This window comes from Schistosoma mansoni, chromosome 1 (assembly GCF_000237925.1).
Source record: "Schistosoma mansoni strain Puerto Rico chromosome 1, complete genome".
NCBI classification, from domain to species: domain Eukaryota; kingdom Metazoa; phylum Platyhelminthes; class Trematoda; order Strigeidida; family Schistosomatidae; genus Schistosoma; species Schistosoma mansoni.
Window position 1 is genome coordinate 65,284,737 of NC_031495.1, and position 20,937 is coordinate 65,305,673.

The following is a 20,937-nucleotide window of genomic DNA, read 5'->3' on the forward strand; positions in this document are numbered from 1 at the left end:
CATGGAAAACCTGGAAACACTGGACGGCCGTTTCGTCCTATTATGGGACTCCTCAGCAGTGCGCATCCACGAACCCACTCTCGCGGGATTCGAACCCAGGACCTACCAGTTTCGAGCCGAAGCCCTTAACCGATAGACCATAATAGGACGAAACGGCCGTCCAGTGCTTCCAGGTTTTCCATGGTGGTCTAGCTTCAATTGACTCATGATCTCAACTTATAGGAATTACTCGGGCATTCAGCTTACGCGATTACGATTCCGATATCTGTATATTGATGTAAATTTTTTTATAGTCGCTAATTTAGAACACATTATGCTATAAAAATGCTATGGAAGCATGACTAACCATAAAGCTTTGTTGTCAAAAATAGAACACTAATAATTAATGTAAAAATTTTTTACAAAGATACTTTGTTTTGACTTGTGTACAGATGTATTTTGAAATTTAATTAAAGAACTGAAGGGATTTGTCGAAATACTGAAGCCTTACTGTTCGTTACGCTGTCAGACAGAGTAGTGATAAATAAAGTTATACGTTAAAATCATCTTAAATTTATACATTCTCAACTGTGATTTTTGACATTAGTGACTAAAATTAAAATGTAGATAGTTGAAAGTTATATTCATCCTAGTGTAGGGCCAGTGAAATGTCCCTGAACTCTAGCCAAATCATCCGGCAGTTGGGTTACTAAATATCGAACAGATCATCAATTCCTGCCTAGGTCAAGGACAATCAACGCGCATCACTTAGTAATACGCCCTAGACTAGATCATGCGGCTGTGGTTCTACTTTCGCTTGTATCTACTTTAACTAATATATTCTTGTAATAACGTCCTTTGTGTTGTACAGTCTTCAGAACATCCATGATCCCTTGAGATGTCGATGAGGTAATCTACGTAAGGTGCTGATCACGAGGTGTGACTTCGAAGTTAGCTTGTTCGTTACACCGTTCCCGTCTAACTTGAGTAGGCCTCCAATCATTTGACATAGATCATCAACGTTGATGGTCTACACTAGCTTTTAGAATTTAACGGCACAATGAAAAGGAACTTAGAAAATTCAAATATTTCCATTCCAATAATGCAAATAAAATATGAATAAGATAAATTATAGTTAGACAATCACTTTAGAGTGTTAATCAAATGCTGTAGTTATTGACATTTTATTGAGGTTTTCTACAAATGTCTTTATACGGGTTTTACTCGTTGAGACTTTTTCACTTCATTTAATTGAAATCTCCACAAAACCCCTTCTGATCTATAATCATATGCTTACTAGTGAATGACTCAAAAAGATATTTCCTGGAGTTCTAGTGTGAAGCAGTGACCAGTGGAGTTCAACCACGTCTGTTGCAGAGATATCAGCTCACTGAAGACAATTGGTGAACGGTTGCTCAAATTAAAATGACACAATCTTTGTTAGATGACTGGATAGTGAACATTTAGTTAAGTGAATAAGGAAACTTCTTAAAGTAATTTTTACCAAATACGTCATCAGTAACATGTGTTTAGTTGATCTGTTAAGTAGCTCTCATAATGTGAGTAAATTTGATATATTAGTATTCTGTTTCAAACTATATTAGAAAAATAGATGAATATCTTTTTCGATTAAATCATTTTAAATGACTGTTTAGCTCAATTCAATTCAAGAAGTAAACACTAATTTGAAGTTTATTCACAAAATGAAGGTGATGTTGAACATAATTATGTAAACAACTCCAAGAAGAAATCCCAACTTTCTGTAGAGAAATCATGACTTACATTTGAAGTATAAATCATTGAATGTTAGCTTATTGGTTTAAGAATTAGTATTAATCTCCACAAAACCCCTTCTGATAATTCCTATAAGTAATAAGAATTGTTTATGACCTCGATCAGGACAAAGAACCTACTCATCAGTGTCCATATTTATTCAGTGACCAATACAAAAGCTTGACATTGATGTTTTTTAAAGTGAAACTAAGTGATACAGGTTTGAATCCGTGAATAACTATACGTTGTTCTAAGTTTGGAATAATGAATGTGAGATCAGTGCCTACAAAGATGGACTGTTGGTTCAAGAAGTTAGCACTGAATGAATTCTGTGTCTAAAAATCCTAAGTAAATTCTTATTGCGGTGTTTGATTACGAATCTCCAATCAGTACCCATAGTTTAATCACGTTGATGTTTTCTGTATAGCCGTTAGTTAAAAAACACAACTTATCTGGGAAACGTGTTGTCATATCCACATAAACTAGTGTAAAGATAGCTTCATTGTCAGATTTATATCTTTAAATGTAAATGTTCGGGATGTGGAATCCCCAAATGCAACTTAAGAGAAATGAAGTCAGATTTAGGATGAATTTCCCTAACGCTGATTTATTTAGTGTGGATTCTGTTCTTGAAATTTCGATGTATTTTTATTATGATTTATGTACGTTGTGAACTAAACAGTTCCTAAAATGTGATTGTTGCAATATATATATATATATATATATATATATATATATATATATATATAACTGATTGTTTTAAACGTATTTTGAATTCTACTGGGTTCTGTTAATGAAGCTTCTATACAACAATTGAAATTATTACTCTGATTAGCTGAATAGCGAAGATGACGACAGCACTAGTCTCATACTGAAGTTGAAGTTGAGCAACAGTAGATTAGCTCATGACCATATCAATAAATGGCAATTAAGTACCCTATTAATGAAGCACTTGGCAAAATAACTTCCTAACACAATAGTTACAACATTTTAAGAGATATGTTTATTGTGTTAACAGGCATAAAACTAAATGTCTTCATGTATTTCAATAACTTATTGCCCCTCTAATCTTATAAACCTGTGTTTAGTCCAATACGATTATATTTAGAACTAGTATTTTTTGTATATTTTCACCTCATTAATTTCTTAGCTCACAATGAGGATGTGATCTATGACATCGTAGATTAATATCCATTACTATCAAATCCTACGTGTGTAACTTACAGCTGGTTGATAGGTATTATATAATAAAGTTAGACAATAAGAACTCGTTAAACGTAATTGACTATGCATTGTTTTACTTAATCAAAAGTTATAAATACTTAATAGGTCTTTTTTTCTTTGTAGTAAAATATTAGCACCCATTTAACTTTACTCTTATAACACAATATGTGATGTACTTTGTTTACCGACATCGAACTAACGTGTTTAACTAGTTCGAATAATTAAGCACACGCACATGCACACACACACACGTGTTCATCTAATTAGATAAATGTGTAAACAAATAAATTTGCATATTTTTTACTATCAACCATTGCTCATACCAATGAATAACATTATCATAATCGTTATCAACATCATCATCTTCACCATCCACAAACTTAATTAATAATTACTAAGTAATTATTGTGTTTAAGTGAAATTCCTTACTTCTCTCTCTCTCGCTCTCTCTCTAATTTTACATTTTCATTAAAGCATATTCATGTATTTTTTTTTGGATCTATTTTGAATAGTAAGCACCATAGACATACAAAATACTAATTATATATTCAGAATTTAGGTTGGTGTATGTTGGTGTCCGTTTGTTTATATTTTCGGTTTTTATTTGTTTAGTTCTCTCTTATGTTTATTTGTTGGTAAAAAATAAGTTTCTATCATACAATTTCAGTATCTAGATGAAATTCTGTTTACTGAGAGAAATAAATGTTCATAATAAGAACTAAACATAAAACATATTCAATAGCAGAAGTTCTACATGTGTATAGTGCTGTTTTTTTTTATATTGTGTATGTGCATTTGCACACTCACATACATATACATGTGTATAGGTATCTAGGCTTAGCATTAAGCAATCACTACAAGACCGATAAGTATTTGGTACATAATATTTAGCATAAATTTAGAAATTCATGAATTATTTCATTGTTTTGTTATTCAGTTCTACTTATGTCCAGATATGAATGTGTCTGCTTGTGATAAAATGATAGTTTACGTATGGTATGGACGTTTGTCAACAAAGAATAATAGCAATTCAGTCATGAATATCAACAGTCAGACACTTAAAGTTCTAACTAATAACGATATAAACATCATATCCGTTGGATAAGTCAGAGGCTGTCTGCATTCAGAAGCTCAATAAATAACCCGTTCGGTGTCCCAAACAGAAGGTATTGGATTGACGCCCTAGTGTGAACATCAAGTCGAATCAAGGTACATCCACCTGACCAGCTCCATGTAGGGTAAAGTGTGAGTCTTAGATTCTATTGCTAACCACCACTCATCTAATCTGCAAAAATCGAGACAATATAGCCATATTAAACTAATCTGCACAGTATACACAGGCCAACAAGGACTAACCAAAATTTAATATCAAATATCCGCAACCTGTTAATTTAAACACTTCCTATAAAGATGTAATAGTTAGGTACTTATTTTCAGCTTAAGGACTCTCCAGTTCTTACAAAATTTAGTGGGAAGCCAATGGGCGTCTTAACAATGACGCTGGTCATTTGTCCTACATCAATTAACCAGTTATTTATTCAACTAGTTTTATCATTCACTAACCTTGACTTTTGATATTGAAACTTTTGAATGCCAGATCACAGCTTGTATTCAATAGACTGAAATTCACATTTAATTTATGAGCATATAATAAGGAATATTTTCTTAGGATGAACATAATAAGAGTAGTCGATTTCTCCCCTTGATACTATTCGTTACTTTAGATGAAGTTAAGTTCTCTGGACTTATAATCAATGAATATCCTGTCCCAACAAGGCGTACTTTTAGAAAACATGATAAATGTGCACATTGTCAGTCATTCTACTTTGATTCATTTTCGACGCTACTGTTAAAAGATTATAAACGTATTTTTATATCAAACTTTTTGAACTGAAATTCAAAATAATAGATATAGAAATGAATTTGCTATTCATATAATGTTTTATATGGTTGAAAAACATGCAATAAAATGCAGTTCATTCATTGTATTCTACAAACACTCTTGTTCCTTACTTAAACTTGTGAAGGGAAACAATTGTAGATAAAAAACTTACTTCTTGTTTAATTGTAAGCAAAGAAGCTTACAATTAAGGCAATATCGAGGCAATACGCACAGTATACACGTATGCCAATAAGATATTGACCAATTGCAGTCCTAAATATCAATGAGAAGATTCAAGTAAATAATACCAAGTGAATTTAAACTTTACCCCATCACACAAGCAAGTGGCTGTCAGGAATCAGCAGCTAAGTGGATAGCAAGATGTCATTTGAAGCGAACAGTACTGTGTTCGAGTCCCAGAGTGAACATCAACTCTGAGATGCAGGTACATCCAGCTGACGAGTCCCAAATAGGACGAAACGCTCGTCAAACTGGATTCCACTGCTAACCACTATCCATCTTTGCTTACAATGCTTGCAAATTAAAGCTATATCGAGGCAATACGTATATTATGTACATATGCCAATTAGAGACTGACCAGTTGCAGTCCTAATATATCAATGGGAAGATTCAAACAAGTAATACTAAGTGAATTTATTGTTTAATTGTTATCACTTTACACAAAATATATAGTTAAAAAATTGACCTACTAATATCTTTAACTATCATTTCCGTTCACTGCTACCATTTAATGAATTCATTTTGTTTTAATCTCTACTTACTAAATTTGTCTTAAATGAAATCACAAAAGTCCATTTACCAGTTTTGTATATGCCAAAAAATGCAAACTAAATTGTAGTGAAAAATTTTTGACGAGTTTAATTGAAAGTTTTTTTTAAGTAAAGTAACAAAACAAACAAAAATCAGTCAAAACAATTAATCATAATTAATTAACCATTTAAGGGAAATTTAGGTTTTACCAGGTCACTATCATTTTTCATTATGAATTTGTTTTATTTTTCTCATTGTGTTTGTTTGTTTGTTTATATGAAGAAGAAGAAGCAGAAAAGAAAAGCGAAGCAAATCTTTAACTTAATTCAATAATTCGAAATTGACCTTAAGAAAATTCATTTTTCTCCTAAATGGAATTTCTGAATTTTGTTTTTTTCTTAGTTACTGTGCTGAAATACTTCGATTGTGTCACATTTTCTTTTAACTGTGAGAACCAAAAATACAGAAACGTGTTAGTAAACTATAAGCAGAAAATCAAGGAATAATTCAATTAGGCATTGGTTAAAAAGTAGGATGAAGCTTTTAGTTTTGAATTCATCAATAATCTCGAACAGATTGGTTCAAAATATCACTACAAGTTTATACATAAATATCAAGTTGTCTGAGAATAATAAAAAACTTGGAAAGATTTAGAGCAAATTTATAAGTATACAGTCGATTCAGCAGTGAATCACTTTAAGTCAACATTTTACAGAAGCATCTTTAAAAAATAGGGAATAAATAAACCAGTAAGCAAATATAGCATTTAACACCCCTATCTAGAGATTGAAAATAAAATTTGTCTATTAAATCCCAGATTAGATTTCATCTCAAACTAACGCCAGAAATAAAAACCATCGAAACCAGTCACCACTAGTTAGTTGTTCCGAACTAGTTTGTAAATTTGAAGCGATGATTATCTTCTGCCCAGATAAGACTAAAGCTAGGGTACTCATATCTGAGTAAATAGTTTTAGGCTAGTTAATAAGGTTCAAGAATAATGAGTTTTCAACTTTAGTTAACTTAAAACATAAAGTTGTCATCATGTAAAGCTGCTGGTGATATCTGTCTCCTTCTCGACATGGTTGAATTTTTGTCGATCATGATTTATCAATAAAACTTTGGAAATTCCTCTTAAAGCTAATTATTAACGAACATAGTATTATTATTCAGACTAAGATTTATGGAGATTGTTCAATATGACTATTGTTTAAGCTTTGTAACCAAAGTAACAAGTCTGTTTTATAACTCCCTTAAAAATTCTCCTCGGAATGCGTAAGGAGGCACACTTAAATTCATTATAAATCTCCAAGATCTTAGTTAAATAATAAATACTCTTTAATTAATTGAACACTGATTTTACTTAAGCTTTGGAATGACTCAGTCTTATTCTATTCATTTTAAAGTGTGGTACAATTCTACTGGTCATATTTGAAGTTTACTTGTCTAAACACCAAGGTCAACTATATCGCTTGTTTTGTCTGTTTCATACGTACTCGAATATTCTCCCTACAAAAGTATGTAAAATAAATGAGCCATTAATTATTCAGGGATACCTGCTATGAGTTGAGTAATGTGAAGATATTTATTACAGGTCCGTCTTTGATGACATATTAGTGAGAAATAACAAATCTTCATAGAAGTTCAGTCTAGTTTTATCTACCACCAGTATGCTTCACAACTGTGTCTTACAACTGTAGACTTCAATTTGTCTGTTAAACAGTAAATCAAAACTGTACAGTTTATTAACTGATCTGAAGAACTAGAGAATTCATTAGGTAAATTATGCTCATTAACTAGGCGATTTCATTTATCAATAGCCTTTCATAGCTAAAGAACGCTTAATGTAATATTTAATCCATAAAAATTTCAATAATTCGATAAGATCATTTAAACTTTAATTATCCACTGACTGAGTTCGTTCTAAACCTTCTCAGATTTTGACATTTTTAGTTCGAATGATATTTACATTGAGTTCAAATGTAGTAAGACAAAATACAATTAAGCAGTGACCAGTGGAGTTCAACCAAGCCTGTTTTAGAGATATCAACTCACTGATGACATTGGTGAATGGTTGCTCAAATATCGTGGATTCGTTGAAGTTAGACATTACCACTGTTGGATGCCGGCTCAGTAGTCTATCGGTTAAGTGCTCTGGAGCGAGACTGGCAGATCCTGGGTTCGAATCTCTCGAGTGAGGGATCGTTGGGTACGCACTGCTGAGGAGTCCCATAATAGTACGAAACGGCCGTCCAGTGCTTCCAGGTTTTCGATGGTGGTCTAGCTTCAATTGACTCATGATTTCAACTATGGAAATACTGAAATATCCACAAAACGTCTTCCGAACATACAATTAGTTGGTAGATTTGAAAGTGTTTTCAGAAAAGTTAATATCATTGAAGTTTCGATATTTGAGTTAGAGCGCGAATTTGAAAAAACATTAAATCATTATGTATTTCTGAACAATTTGGATATCTGACTACCTGATTACTACAAATTAATTCATAAAAAACACTACATGAAAGTAAATCTGTTGAAAATGTGAAATTATGCTTTTTCGTACAAGAATCCATGATATAATTCACTTTTTTGGAAGGGTAATTTTATTTAGTTTGTAGTCAGTCCACAAATATCCAAGAAGTACAACTGCTCTCCGGTTTGCTGAAGCGATCGCGATAAAAAAACTCAAACCGGATCTATGTATTCAAAAAGAGACAGTGATAAACTTATTACTACCCTGGTAATCCTTTTTTTTCGTTTTTTTTGTTTTCTTTTTCTTGTTTGTTTCAGTTTTGTTGTTATTAGTTCAATTTTGGTTAATATTCAGTTTTTATTATATTCCCCTCCCCTTACCCGATTCTTAAACCACCCTTTCTCTCACACATTTCCGCTCATTTGTCTCTCCTAATGATATGAACTATCCAAATTTTATTCAATTATTACGTAACCTACCCTAATTGTTTTCAACTACCTCTAAAAATTATTCAATTATTACGTAACTCTAATTGTTTTCAACTACCTCTAAAATAATCACATTTTTGCTTTTATCTGTCTCTGAACTCCACTCAACTATTACGCCACTTTTTATTCTAATACCTAATACCTAATATATATAGTTATCATCGATGACTTTTGTTATTCCAATCCATTACATTCACTTATGTCAGTCGTTCCATTCTATTTATTACCCTAATGTTAAAACTCTAATGCATATTTGGTTGTAAGTAGCTGATGAGAAACCACGAAATATAATGAATTCATATTATTCTGCATTTAACGACTGATAGGCTAATACAATGTTTTATGTATCACTGGATGCAAATTTCATGATCGATAAATGGGAATTTAAATGAAATTAAATTTATTTCAACTATAAATCATTATTCAAGAAAAAGAAAGAAGTTGAAATGAACAAATGAAATAATCATTTATTAACAATTTAAAGATCCTCAGAAAATATTCAAAAATGAAGAATATTTGAACAAACAATTGCTTCTTCAATAACTTCATCATCAGGTTCTACAAAGGTCAAAATGAGGCATGTATTAATTAATCTGACAATGTTATATGTTAAAAATAGTGAACATTTGCATCTGTCATGATACAGATCCTTCAAAATCATGTTATTTGTAGATTAGAAAGGTCATTTAATAAAGGTCAAGATGATCTGGGGTGAAGGGTTCAGTCACAATCAATATAATAGCAATACAGAGAAAATATTATATTCACGCAACAATATTATCATTATTACTATCATTATTATCTCAATTAACAAGATGAAATTCTCCTGCTATGAATTTTATTCACACGATGTTTTTGCATTTTCATTTTTGCTATATTACCATTATACTGATTGTGACTGGACACTTTACTCTAGATCAACTTGACCTTCATTAAATGACCTTTTCTAATTACAAATAACATCAATTTCGAAGTATATATGTCGTAACAGATTCAAACGCTCACCATTTTGAACATATAACATTGTCAAATTAATTAATACGTGTCTCATTTTGACCTTAGTAAAATATCATGATTTTGGACTTATAACTGTAGAGCCTGATGATGAAGTTAATGAAGAAGCAATTGTTTGTTCAAATATCAATCATTTATTAAACTGTTGCTCATTTTCTACGGCATTTCAATCGAGTTTTTATATTCATTTTATTTCGTAGTTTCTCGTCAGCTGTTTACAACCACATGTGTAAAAATTTACATTGAGCTAAGATATGGTGTGAAACCATTGACATAAGTGAATGACAACAATTAGAATGATAAACAGGTCGGAGGTCATTTGATGTTAGAATTAAAAAACATCTAGGGTGAGTGACGAAATAATTAAGTGAGGTTCAGAGACAGATAAGATAAACTGTATGTTAATTTTAAAGGTTATGAAGGGTTTACTTAAGATTCATGGAATTAAAAATGACAAGATGGGTTACGTAATAGCTGAACAGGATCTGTAGAGTTTACATAAGTGAAGAGAATTGAATGAATGGAAATGTATGAGTGACGGTGTGGTTTTAATGTACAGAAAATAAGATCATATAACCAAGTGAACACTAACAAAATAACGATAATGACAAAAAAGATCTACTAGGGTAGTAATAGGTTTATTACTGTCTCTTTTTAGATATATAAATCAGGTTTGAGTTTTTTTATCGCTACTGCTTCAGCAAACAGAAGAGACACTCTGTTTCTTTATCTGCTGATAATTTTGAAGGCTTGAGGAATGTCAATGGTGTTCCCGGTGTCAAGTAAATGCCAAGCTATTGCACTGTTAAGAGCCATTGCGCTTCTTAGTTTCAAGTTCTTGGGAACACGCTCGGAAATACAAACATTTACTCTTCTCTCTGTTCTTCCAATGTATCTAAATATGTAAATATTATTTAATGAATGAATAATTTCTTTTCTTTTCCTTTCTTTTATTCTTCATGTTACTCCATTTATGACTATTATCCACCAGTCTGATTTTCCTAATAAAGGTAAATGTTGCACGAATCAGTCTCTAAGTAATAAATAAAATCATGTTTCCTTAGTGTTTAGTGACGATCCAACTCTATGGATCAAGTTGATATACGATTACTAGTTTAAGTTATCCAACATCTCAGTTCGTTTTTATTTTGATATTAAATGGTTGAAGCGGTGTGAACAGAAATCTTTAGAATTGGGGTTTGCGTTGGTTACTACAAACCAACTGTCATGGCTACTCACCTCAAGCATCTTTTTTATTAAATAAAGTACTCATTGTTGTCAAGTCGCTTATAGTAGGAGTCACATTAAAGATGATTCACTCATTACATCTCATAAGTGAACACTTTATATTCCCACCAACACCTTAATAATTTAATTTGAACAATCTTTCAGGCACACATTTGAGTACTGTACACATGAAATAACATAAACCCAAATTTTTTTGGTCAAATTCACCGAAATATAATTTAGTTTTTTCATTCTACTCTATTTTAAACATTGATTCACTGAAATTAGTTGTCAAATTTAACCTAACTTTGCTATGTATCAGTCAATTACAATAATCAATGATACATACTCGTTAAATGAGTATTGTGTTTTCTGTTTGTTGCATATCACCCGGACATATATATATATATATATAGACTACTACTATATATAGATTACTTTTAGTCACAGCAAATGTGTTACTGCGGTTTGTAGTAGAATTTAGTAGACGTATTTCGGCCTGTTTAGGATCCTAGAGTTGTATACACTTTGATCACAGTTATGATATTCACATCGGGACTCAAACTAAACACCTTTCACTTCGAATGTCAACAGAATACCCGATAAGTTGCTAAATCCTTAATCTTTTTAACGGATATGTTTATCTGTAAGTGTTAAGATTTTACAGCTATCGATATTCAAAACTGAACATAGATTGACTAAAGGTGACTCGTGAAAACCAACAACTGGAAATCACAAATACTTGTGAACACTTATTAAAACTGTTCTGAATATTTGATAGGGATTAATTCAACCTTACCAAATTTCCGTTAGCTGACTAGAGACTCTCTCGCTTTTACTATTTGTTCAATTATTACTTTTGTTGTTCATAGAATGTTAAATTTCTAAAACCTAGAAATTGACATATCTTTCATATCATATTCACTTGATGTTGTTTACTTGTATCTTCCCATTGTTATTTAGGACTGCAATTGATCAGTCTCTTGTTGGCATATGTGCATCCTGTGCCGACTGCCTTGATATTGACTGGAGAGACTAATCAATTGCAGTTCTAAATAACGATTGGAAGATACAAGTAAACAACAACAAGTGAATATAACTTCACCCCATTGCACAAGCAAGTGGCTATCAGGACTCAGTAGATAACTGGATAACGCGATGGGTTCAAGTCCCAGAGTGAACATCAACTCTGAGATGCAGGTACATCCAGCTGACGAGTCTCAAATAAGATGAAACGTTCGTCCTAGATTCCACTGCTAGCCACTATCCATCTTTGTTCATAAATCTTTCATATCAGTTTAAATAATCCGATATTCTATTCAGATGTTTTTTATGTGGTGAATATTTAAAACTTGTGTGAAGAATTTTATTGATATCGTTTTTATTGAGGGAGAACTTTCTTCATAAATCCAGCTACAATATGGTTATCTATTGCTAAAATAGAAAGTAAATAAATATGATTCATTAAAATTTATAATACAAATTTTTTGCATTCAAACGGATCAGCACCCTGTGGAATTGTGTTAGATTTTAACATATGTCATCTTAGGTATAAACCACTGGTTTTATGATTTCTTAAAGGTTGTTCAACTGTCTCTACTGTACTAAACAACTATTGGTGACTCCTGTCATACATTCATTTGGCATCTCTTAACTTTCACCTTGAAGCATAACTCGTGATTTGAACATCTCAGTCGTTACATGCTCACGAAGTGACCTGCTTTATTCTTAATTTTACTTTTAAAGTCGGCACTATTCAGACTGTTGTTCTTCCTGGTGTCGTCTACAGAAACTATGCAAACACCCATAAAATACGTATGTCCCCAAATATTAACGAACAAGTTTCAAAAACTTGAGTGAACAGCTGTAGATCACTGGTTTGTATGATTTCCACATGCTCTATCGTAAATCTTACTATCATCTTAGATACTATAGATCGGCGTAATCCATACCAGTCATAATTCTTTAATCATTAACAAAATGGCTTATGGAATTGCTCAGATAAATGAAGTGACGTACTGGCTCAGTCGATTCAATTTTTTCAAAATACGAATAATCCAAACTTATTGTCACATAAGTATCGGTAAAATATTAACGATAGTTTATTCGAAAGAAGCTTCATTTTTGTCAGCAAATTTTTCTAACAGAACTGCGTTGTCTATGTACACATGGTCAATCACAAGAAATTTAGTCGGGAGAACGAACTAAGGAAATCAGAGGCTAAACAGTATCGTAGCTCCCAGTAAGCATATGATCACACTAGACATCATTATCAGAGGTCATTAAATACGACCACAATTTCTATCGATCAAAAAATAATAGTAAGTAGTTTCTCGCTTGGAAATTAATGAACTTTCATAAGAGAGTTTTGTTTGAAACATGTGATATCTTATAAAATTCAATATATGTTAATAAGGCATTTTTTAGAAAGATATGATTGAATACAATCTTATAAACCAATCAAGATTATTGGAAAATACAATAATAATGATAAACACAATTAAATAAACAGAGCAAAGATAATATCCTTGTTGATTATTATATTCATAATAAACTGATTAGCAAGACAGTTGCCATGGCATATGTTTCATTTGAGATTTTTAGTTTTATTAAATTGTATTCTAAACAATGTCAAACATATTGATTTACAAAATAACATGATTGATTTATCTAACTAAATCCTAATTTTGTATGAATATTTGAATATAAAGAATTGTTTTCAGTTACTTATTCTTCGAGCTCCAGAGTTAAAAAGTCATACATACTGTACTGCAAAAGTCGTTAAAACTACCATTGAACTACCATTGTTGCTCCGTACAATATAAGTAACTGTCTAGACATTCTTACTGAAGATACTGACTTTTATGTTGGTGGACGGACATTCGTTTTGAGCTCCATATATTCTTCAACTGTAGGAATGCGGCCCTTGCTTTGCCAATCCTCGCCTTTACATCTGCATCGGGTCCTCCACGTTCATCAATAATGCTACCCAAATACGTGAAACTTTTCACCTCTTTCAGGGTTTCTCCATCAAATGTGGTTGGTTTGGTTGATGTTCTCTGCCTTTTCTTCTGTGTATGTTGAGGTCTACTGATGCAGAGACTGCTACTTCACTATTTGTCTTAACTTGCATTTGTTGATGTGTATGAGATAGAAAAGTCAGGTCATCTGCGAAGTCCAAATCTTCTAACTGATTCCGAGCTGTCCACTGTATTCCATGCATTTCCTCAGATGTCGAGGTCTTCTTACGCCTGTTACTTCCAATGGAGCATAGGCCGCCGGCCAGCATTCTCCTGGTTAGCGTTTTTTTGCGATTTGGTTTTCTACGGGATGAGGTCGCTAACCCCATGCCCAACCCTCCTCCTTTACCCGGGCTTGGGACCGGCAGTAACCCCCGGAGGAGCTACAGGCGGAGTTACATTTAATAATTTCGGTTGAACCAGTTAGTGTTACTCAAACACAATGGTAAACTTCACACTGACTTGGACTTAATTAATTGTAAAGTATGTGAATGATAATAAATAAAGGTTAGTTAAGGAATGAACGTGTTAAAAGATTATAAAATAGGGACTTACTTCACTAGTTGTTTCAAAACTTTGACAAGTCTTTGCGTATTTGTTTCATAGAATAATCGGATAATCCATTATTCAGTCAGGAATTAACTTTATGATGATAATAGCTAGGTACTGATAATGAGTTCAAGAGAGTTGTGAACTATGGGTACTTTTCGTTACTTTGAAACTATCCAAAACGAGATGAAATTTTCGTCATGATTTTTATATCTCAAGTAGTCTAATGAATGATCATATAATTTCTGATTTAGATCTGTGGCGGCTGGCTCAGTAACCACTACAATTTATAAAACTTGAGTCTCATTTTACAAAAGATATGTAATTACCTTTTAATGATTTCGCTTACTATATTATTGATATTTTATTTTTTTTCAGATTTTCCCTGATTCAGGAGCTATGGGATATTTATCTGATTATAAGGTAAGTTATTGTTAAACAATGAAACAAAATAAAACCAAGTTCTACTTCTAATTTGTACTACATATTTTCTAATAATAACCTACTATAGAATACAAAGAATAATGATGAGCAGCATTTGTTTAAATCCAGTGTAAATCTAATACAAACTGTATCATATTGCAAAAATTAGAGATATTAACACTGAGTTATTTAGAACATGGCTAACCTCTCATAGGATGTTTTAAATTTTAAACAAGACAAGAATTATAATGTGTACACGATACGATGAATTCATCATACCACATTGTTTTCTGATAAACTGGGTACAAGGCAGCTATAACAGAGAAGAATGTTAATGTTTGTTTAGCATTATGAATGCATTTATTTTGTCCTTCTTATATTCAGTAAAAAGAGTTTAATCACCATAATACATTGTTCAATAAGAAACTATAGTACGTCATATGAATGTGCATTAAAATATATCCTAACAAATATCTTTAGGTCTGGTGGAGAGAAACTGTAGCACAGAAACTTGATATTTGAACAGAGTGACAATTAAAGACCTAGAACTACATTTCATAGTGCATAGAACATAACATAGAACATAACAAAAACCAATTAAACTGATCCAAATTCTTCAGAGATTTCTTGACAGTTTTTAAGCTCCATAACTTTTGAACTATTTGGTGATGATATGTCCTGTGAGCTAGATGGTTTAATTAAAGACCTTTCACTGTCATTCTGAAAATATCTTTGGAGTCCCATTCATATAGAAATAGGCTTGCCAGGTATTGAAGAAATGTTATGTTAGTTGGTTCGGATGGCCTTGTTTCTGAATGGCTGTCTTTGTACATTTTGTGGTTTTCCTTAGCTCTTTTCTTCAAATATATGCCAACTTGTCTAATAATTTGAAAACTTCTTATTACGTAATACTTATGGTTTTTGACGAATATTATTTCAGTGTCTATTTTTACAAGTGGTTGACCCATTTCCAATTAAGAATCTTTTATTCAAGCCTTTACTACACTTATCATAACTAGCACACTGTTATCTCACTATCAATTTTAAGCTTTCACCTATTGTTTATCTAATTTATTCCATGGTTATCACTGACTCATAAGCTGCTCTAATTGCTTCAGTATTTTCACCTATACATATAAATATTACTGCATATTAGAGTAGAGAATGATGAGGATTTAATTAAAATCAGGGTTGTTCCCTTATATATTTTGTTTTTATTTGTCCTCAAGTTCACGATGAATGTCCTTGTCGGTTGACCTCTGGTCATATGATTGATTCACTTTTTCCAAATGGGTTTATAGACTAGGTCTACGTTGATGTGATTGTTAATTTCTAATTGGTTGGAGTGCCGTTCTTCTATAAATTCTCCAGGATTCTCAGAATTTCCCCCATTAAGAATTCCACTGTATCTCCAATCAAACTCACGTTCATAGCTGTTTTCATTATTGAACATCAGAGATACCATATTACATCGCTTCACTCTGCGTAGGTGAGGGGGTCTCTAATTTTTCCAGTGTAACATTGCTCTCAGATGGCGCAATTTATTGGGTGATTGATGTTAGATCTGACTTCGTTTGCTCTTGTGTCTTTTCGTCTTGATTAAATGTAGTGGAGTGATTATATTGGTTTGTAAGAGACACCGATTCCAAACGGCATCAAGATCCTTATATTTTGCCTTCTGAGGTATTTTCACTTGGAATAAGATGATCTGTTCTTTTGTTTCTAGGGTTAACTTTTTAATGATATGTTTACTTACTAAACTTCTTTTGATGAATTTGTTAGGATAGCCGTTCTTACGTAAGACTGACTGAAAATTCATTTCTTCAATTTTCCGTGTGAGGACGGTACCATAGTGGCTTTTGGCTCTTGTAAATAATGTCTGAGGACAACTTTTTTTTATGATTCTGAGTTATAACTATTGTAGTTTAATATTTTATTCATGTGATTCGTATTCTTGTTTACTCATATTTTAAAGTTGTCCATCAACTTTTGAGTATTTTTGAGTTCACCTCACTTCAAAATAACGAATGTGTCATTTACATAAAGTATCCATATCTTTGATTATTGGTATAACTGTAGCCTTTAAACTTATCATCACAGCTTTTTTGATTAATCCTGATATAAGGGATCACATTGGGGTTCTGTCGATCTGGTTATAAATCTAACTATTGAGTTATATATATATATATTCTTCATTTTAAACTAGTTAGAATAAATGAAATAATACCTTGAATTCTAACCATAATTTGTTCTGGTTCATCAAACCAACAAGGCATATTCACCAGATATATACAACTAACAAATAAATAATCTAGAAGTAAGAAATCATTGTAAATAAGTGAGAAATCGCCATTTTCTTAGACATGAATTACATTCGTGTAGATACTAAGTTAAGGGGTACCTAGCCTGTCATCTTCCCTGATGGTGTTCTCGTGACTTTCGGGTTGCCTGATCTGCCAAGGGCGATGGGACAATGCATGACAGTATTGTTGTGTGCTAGGTTCAAAGAGAATTGTTTCCTATATGCATGAAAGTCCGCCCCGTTATTGTTCCTTCTTATACTAAGTTAAACAAATACTTCACAATAAGACCACTAAGTGTTGCGCAAATAGAAAAGTAGGCTTTCATAAATATCAATGTATTATGTCATCAATAACTCATGAAACATGCATTCACCAATAATTGTATAAAGTTTGCACAATGAGCACACAACATATTCATTTGAATGTTAATACAATTTGCTATATATAAAAACTCAGAGTAGTTAGAGTTTTAAAAATGGATATAGGAGAAACTAACAAGGTTGTGAATCTTTTAAACTATACTTCTACGGTGGGTTTTTTTTTTAAATACGGTTTTTTTTATGTAACTGTGTGTGTGGGCACAGTTACTGTTGCTTTATTATATAGTAATGTATAAAATTACTATTCGTTCATCAATACAAAGATATACATTAATTATTATTATTATTATTAGCTTTATTCAATATTATATTTTTGGTACAATATGGAATTCTCAGCATAAAGTACTTCAACAAGTTTCCGTTTCTTACTTCTTCGTCCTTCCTGACGATAAATATTGAGTGATCGCCAGTTAGAAGTTAGCAGCCCAGTCAATCGACATCTGGATAGTGTACATTCTTCTCGCTGCATATTGCCAGCAACCACGATATCTCTAATTAGGCCTTCTGTAACCTTTACAGTGAAAGGTCTTACACTTTTCAGAAGCGCACCTGAATAGGTTGTGCGATTAATAGGCATAATGATGTATTAAAACAAACGAAATTAGATAACTTGTTGAAATATCTAGATGACAGGAACAGGTAGCCCAGATGTTTAAACAGGCCGCCATTACATTTTACAAAAATTTAATCAATTCACCATTTGGTTTAACATTCAAAAATTAAAAAAAAAAGAGAGAACCAGTTAAATTTAATTTATTGTAACGTACAAAGTTCAAACTAAGGACATTGTTTATACAAATTGGTTCAAAAAAACAACAACATAAAATTGACATGCATTTCTCAACTGATCTATTTTATGATAACACGATTTCAATCTCTCACTTCTTTAATAATCATATTCATTCAGCCCATAACTTCATTGATATAACTTTCTTCCTAATTTATCCTAACATAAGTTAATGAAAGGTATTCTTCAAAACTGTTATTCAAGTAAACATTAATTATATTTAGTTAATTCAATTATTACAATTATAATTTAATTAAGTAGATTAGTGAATTTCTGTAATTCAGTAGTATATACTAGATCGATATGCTTTTTACACAATTTGTTTTCTTGACTGAATTTCCACAAAAATTGAACGTCATTTCCATCTATTGTTGGTTTAACAGTTTTGTATATATATATATATATATATATATATATATAATCAGAACATTTCATCGAACTTAGGGGATGTTGCCAAGTCACAATTTTGTTTATCCATGTTATTTTTAACCAATAAAAAGATAAGTTGGTCGAATTACTTATTTTTCATTAGACTACTGGTCACCAAGTTCAATATGTTGAAGAAGCAAGAACCAAGATTTGATCAGAATAGTATACAAATTCATTCGCTGAGATTTTACAAATATATATTATTCCTATAGAATAGTATAAGCTAATTTTATTTCATTAGTTATCATCAGCCGCTTACAGTTTGTTATATTAAAAAGTCAAAACAATAAGGCGAGTGACATAGATGGTATTTCGTTACATCTTATAATTCTATTTAAATCTTTCAATGAATTAATTATCAAGTCACCTTTTATTGATGTTCTTCTGAATCGATAATATTAATTTCTATCTGAGCTTTACCCTTTTACTTATTATTCGCCTCCATTCATTAAGTAATCATAATTTTATAATCCTATGGTCTTCTTTTCATACTACTGAGATTGTAAAACATTCTCTTCCGTATTTCATATATTTTAAACGTTTCATTTATTGACATGAATTTATGAAAACTTTACTCCACTATGCTGAAATGTGGTCCCAACAAATTCCAACTAAATTCATTTGTGTAGACGTTTTCAACCCACCCCGTAATTTTGACTTCAAAATATTAAAAGCGGTCAGAAGCTGATTTAAACCGAACATAATAAAATGAATCGCCATGTTATTTTGTTTAAGTCTTTGTTCCTGATCTCTTCAAGATGATAGAGAGATCTATGTGTATAAAAGGTTGATTTATAAAAAACCATATAGTATAGTTTCAGAACTTCTCACTTTTTCGTGAGGTCACGGACAAACAGACTGTTAACCGTGGTAATGAAATATTCAACGTCAAATATCAAAACCCTAGGAACTTCAAACGAAATTCATTCTCATTCACTGTTACAAATATTGGTTATTGTAGGTTATGTGACATTTCCGCTTAATAAACAATAGACTTTTTTTATTTCATATAGGGAAAACTGTGAAGTTACATGATGTTAATTGTATTCTTATTCTTACTGAGATTATTAGAAGAAATTCTACGTGACATTTTGTTAACATAAACATGGTTTGTTTAATATCAACTGTACTTAAACGGCCTATTCTCAAGATGATTGAACAATCGCTTATAATTAAAAATTTGTTTCAGTATAATAAATCTAAATTAAGACAAAATTCGAATAATTTTACTGTTTTTTTTTAACCATGGTTTTATTTTACATAAAGATTTTCAATAACAGTCTCAGAAATAATCAGCGTTGAAGTTATTATATGTTAGTCCCCTACAGTAGTGGTCAGGATGGCCGAACGTTCCAAGGCGCTGCGTTCAGGTCGCAGTCCACCCTGTGGGTATGGGTTCGGATCTCACTCCTGACACTAGACTTACAGTTATTATCCAGATTATATTTGTGAATTTCTCAATAAATTATTTTCCATATTGAGTAATCTTTATTATAATGTAATATATTCATCATCTCTGGACGATAAAATCAATGTAATATTTTCAGATATTTAAAGCTGATTTTGAATAATCAACATTCTCGTAATGCCCTCTTTCTTTGTTTCGAAGGAGGCTTAGACGATACTTGGTCCAGTTTATTCTCTTCGTAGCCAAGGATATCTAGTACTAGTGCTATACCTGGACATTTCTAAGGCCTTCGACATGGTCAACCACCAACTTCTTATAGGTAAACCCGCATCTTATGGGGTCCAAAACCCGTTACTAGCCTGGTTTGATTCCTTCCTCAGCAATCGACATCAAATAGTTAAAATCAACTCTTCATTGTCGAACGCAGTCCCTGTTAAAAGTGGGGTAATTCAGGGTTGTGTCTTAGGTCCTTTGCTCTTTTTAGTTTTCATTAATGATATTTGTGAGTGTTTTAGTGTGGGTAAGTCCCTTTTGTTTGCAGACAATCTTAAGGTGGTGTACTCATTTTCTCCACATGTGCTGAGCAATATTCAAAATTGTATCAGCACGGAGCTTAACAATGTAGCACAGTGGTGCTCGAAATAGCAACTGGAGCTTAATACAGCTAAATGTGGTTGGTTATGCTTCGGTGATACATCACTCAACCTCGATCTTACCATAAATGGTGAAATGTTATCTAGGTTACACACAGTAGTAGATCTAGGACTTAGGTACTCCGACGACTTGTCGTTTACTGAACAGAGAATT

General features: G+C 32.0%; 1 protein-coding gene and 1 non-coding gene across 2 annotated transcripts in view; both read left to right on the plus strand.

Annotated features, from left to right (window-relative positions):
- The window catches only part of Smp_000755 (family M13 non-peptidase homologue (M13 family)), a gene marked incomplete at its 5' end in the record, with an annotated part of 71,888 nt that overhangs the window by 3,993 nt on the left and 46,958 nt on the right, over positions 1 to 20,937 (plus strand). Inside the window, one exon of the mRNA XM_018795226.1 lies at positions 14,779 to 14,823. Within this exon, the coding sequence (XP_018649560.1) occupies positions 14,779 to 14,823 (45 nt within the window). The remainder of the gene's footprint in view (positions 1 to 14,778; positions 14,824 to 20,937) is intronic.
- On the plus strand, positions 20,056 to 20,137 carry Smp_tRNA_01518_Leu_CAG.1.1. Its single transcript has one exon. It is a non-coding gene (tRNA).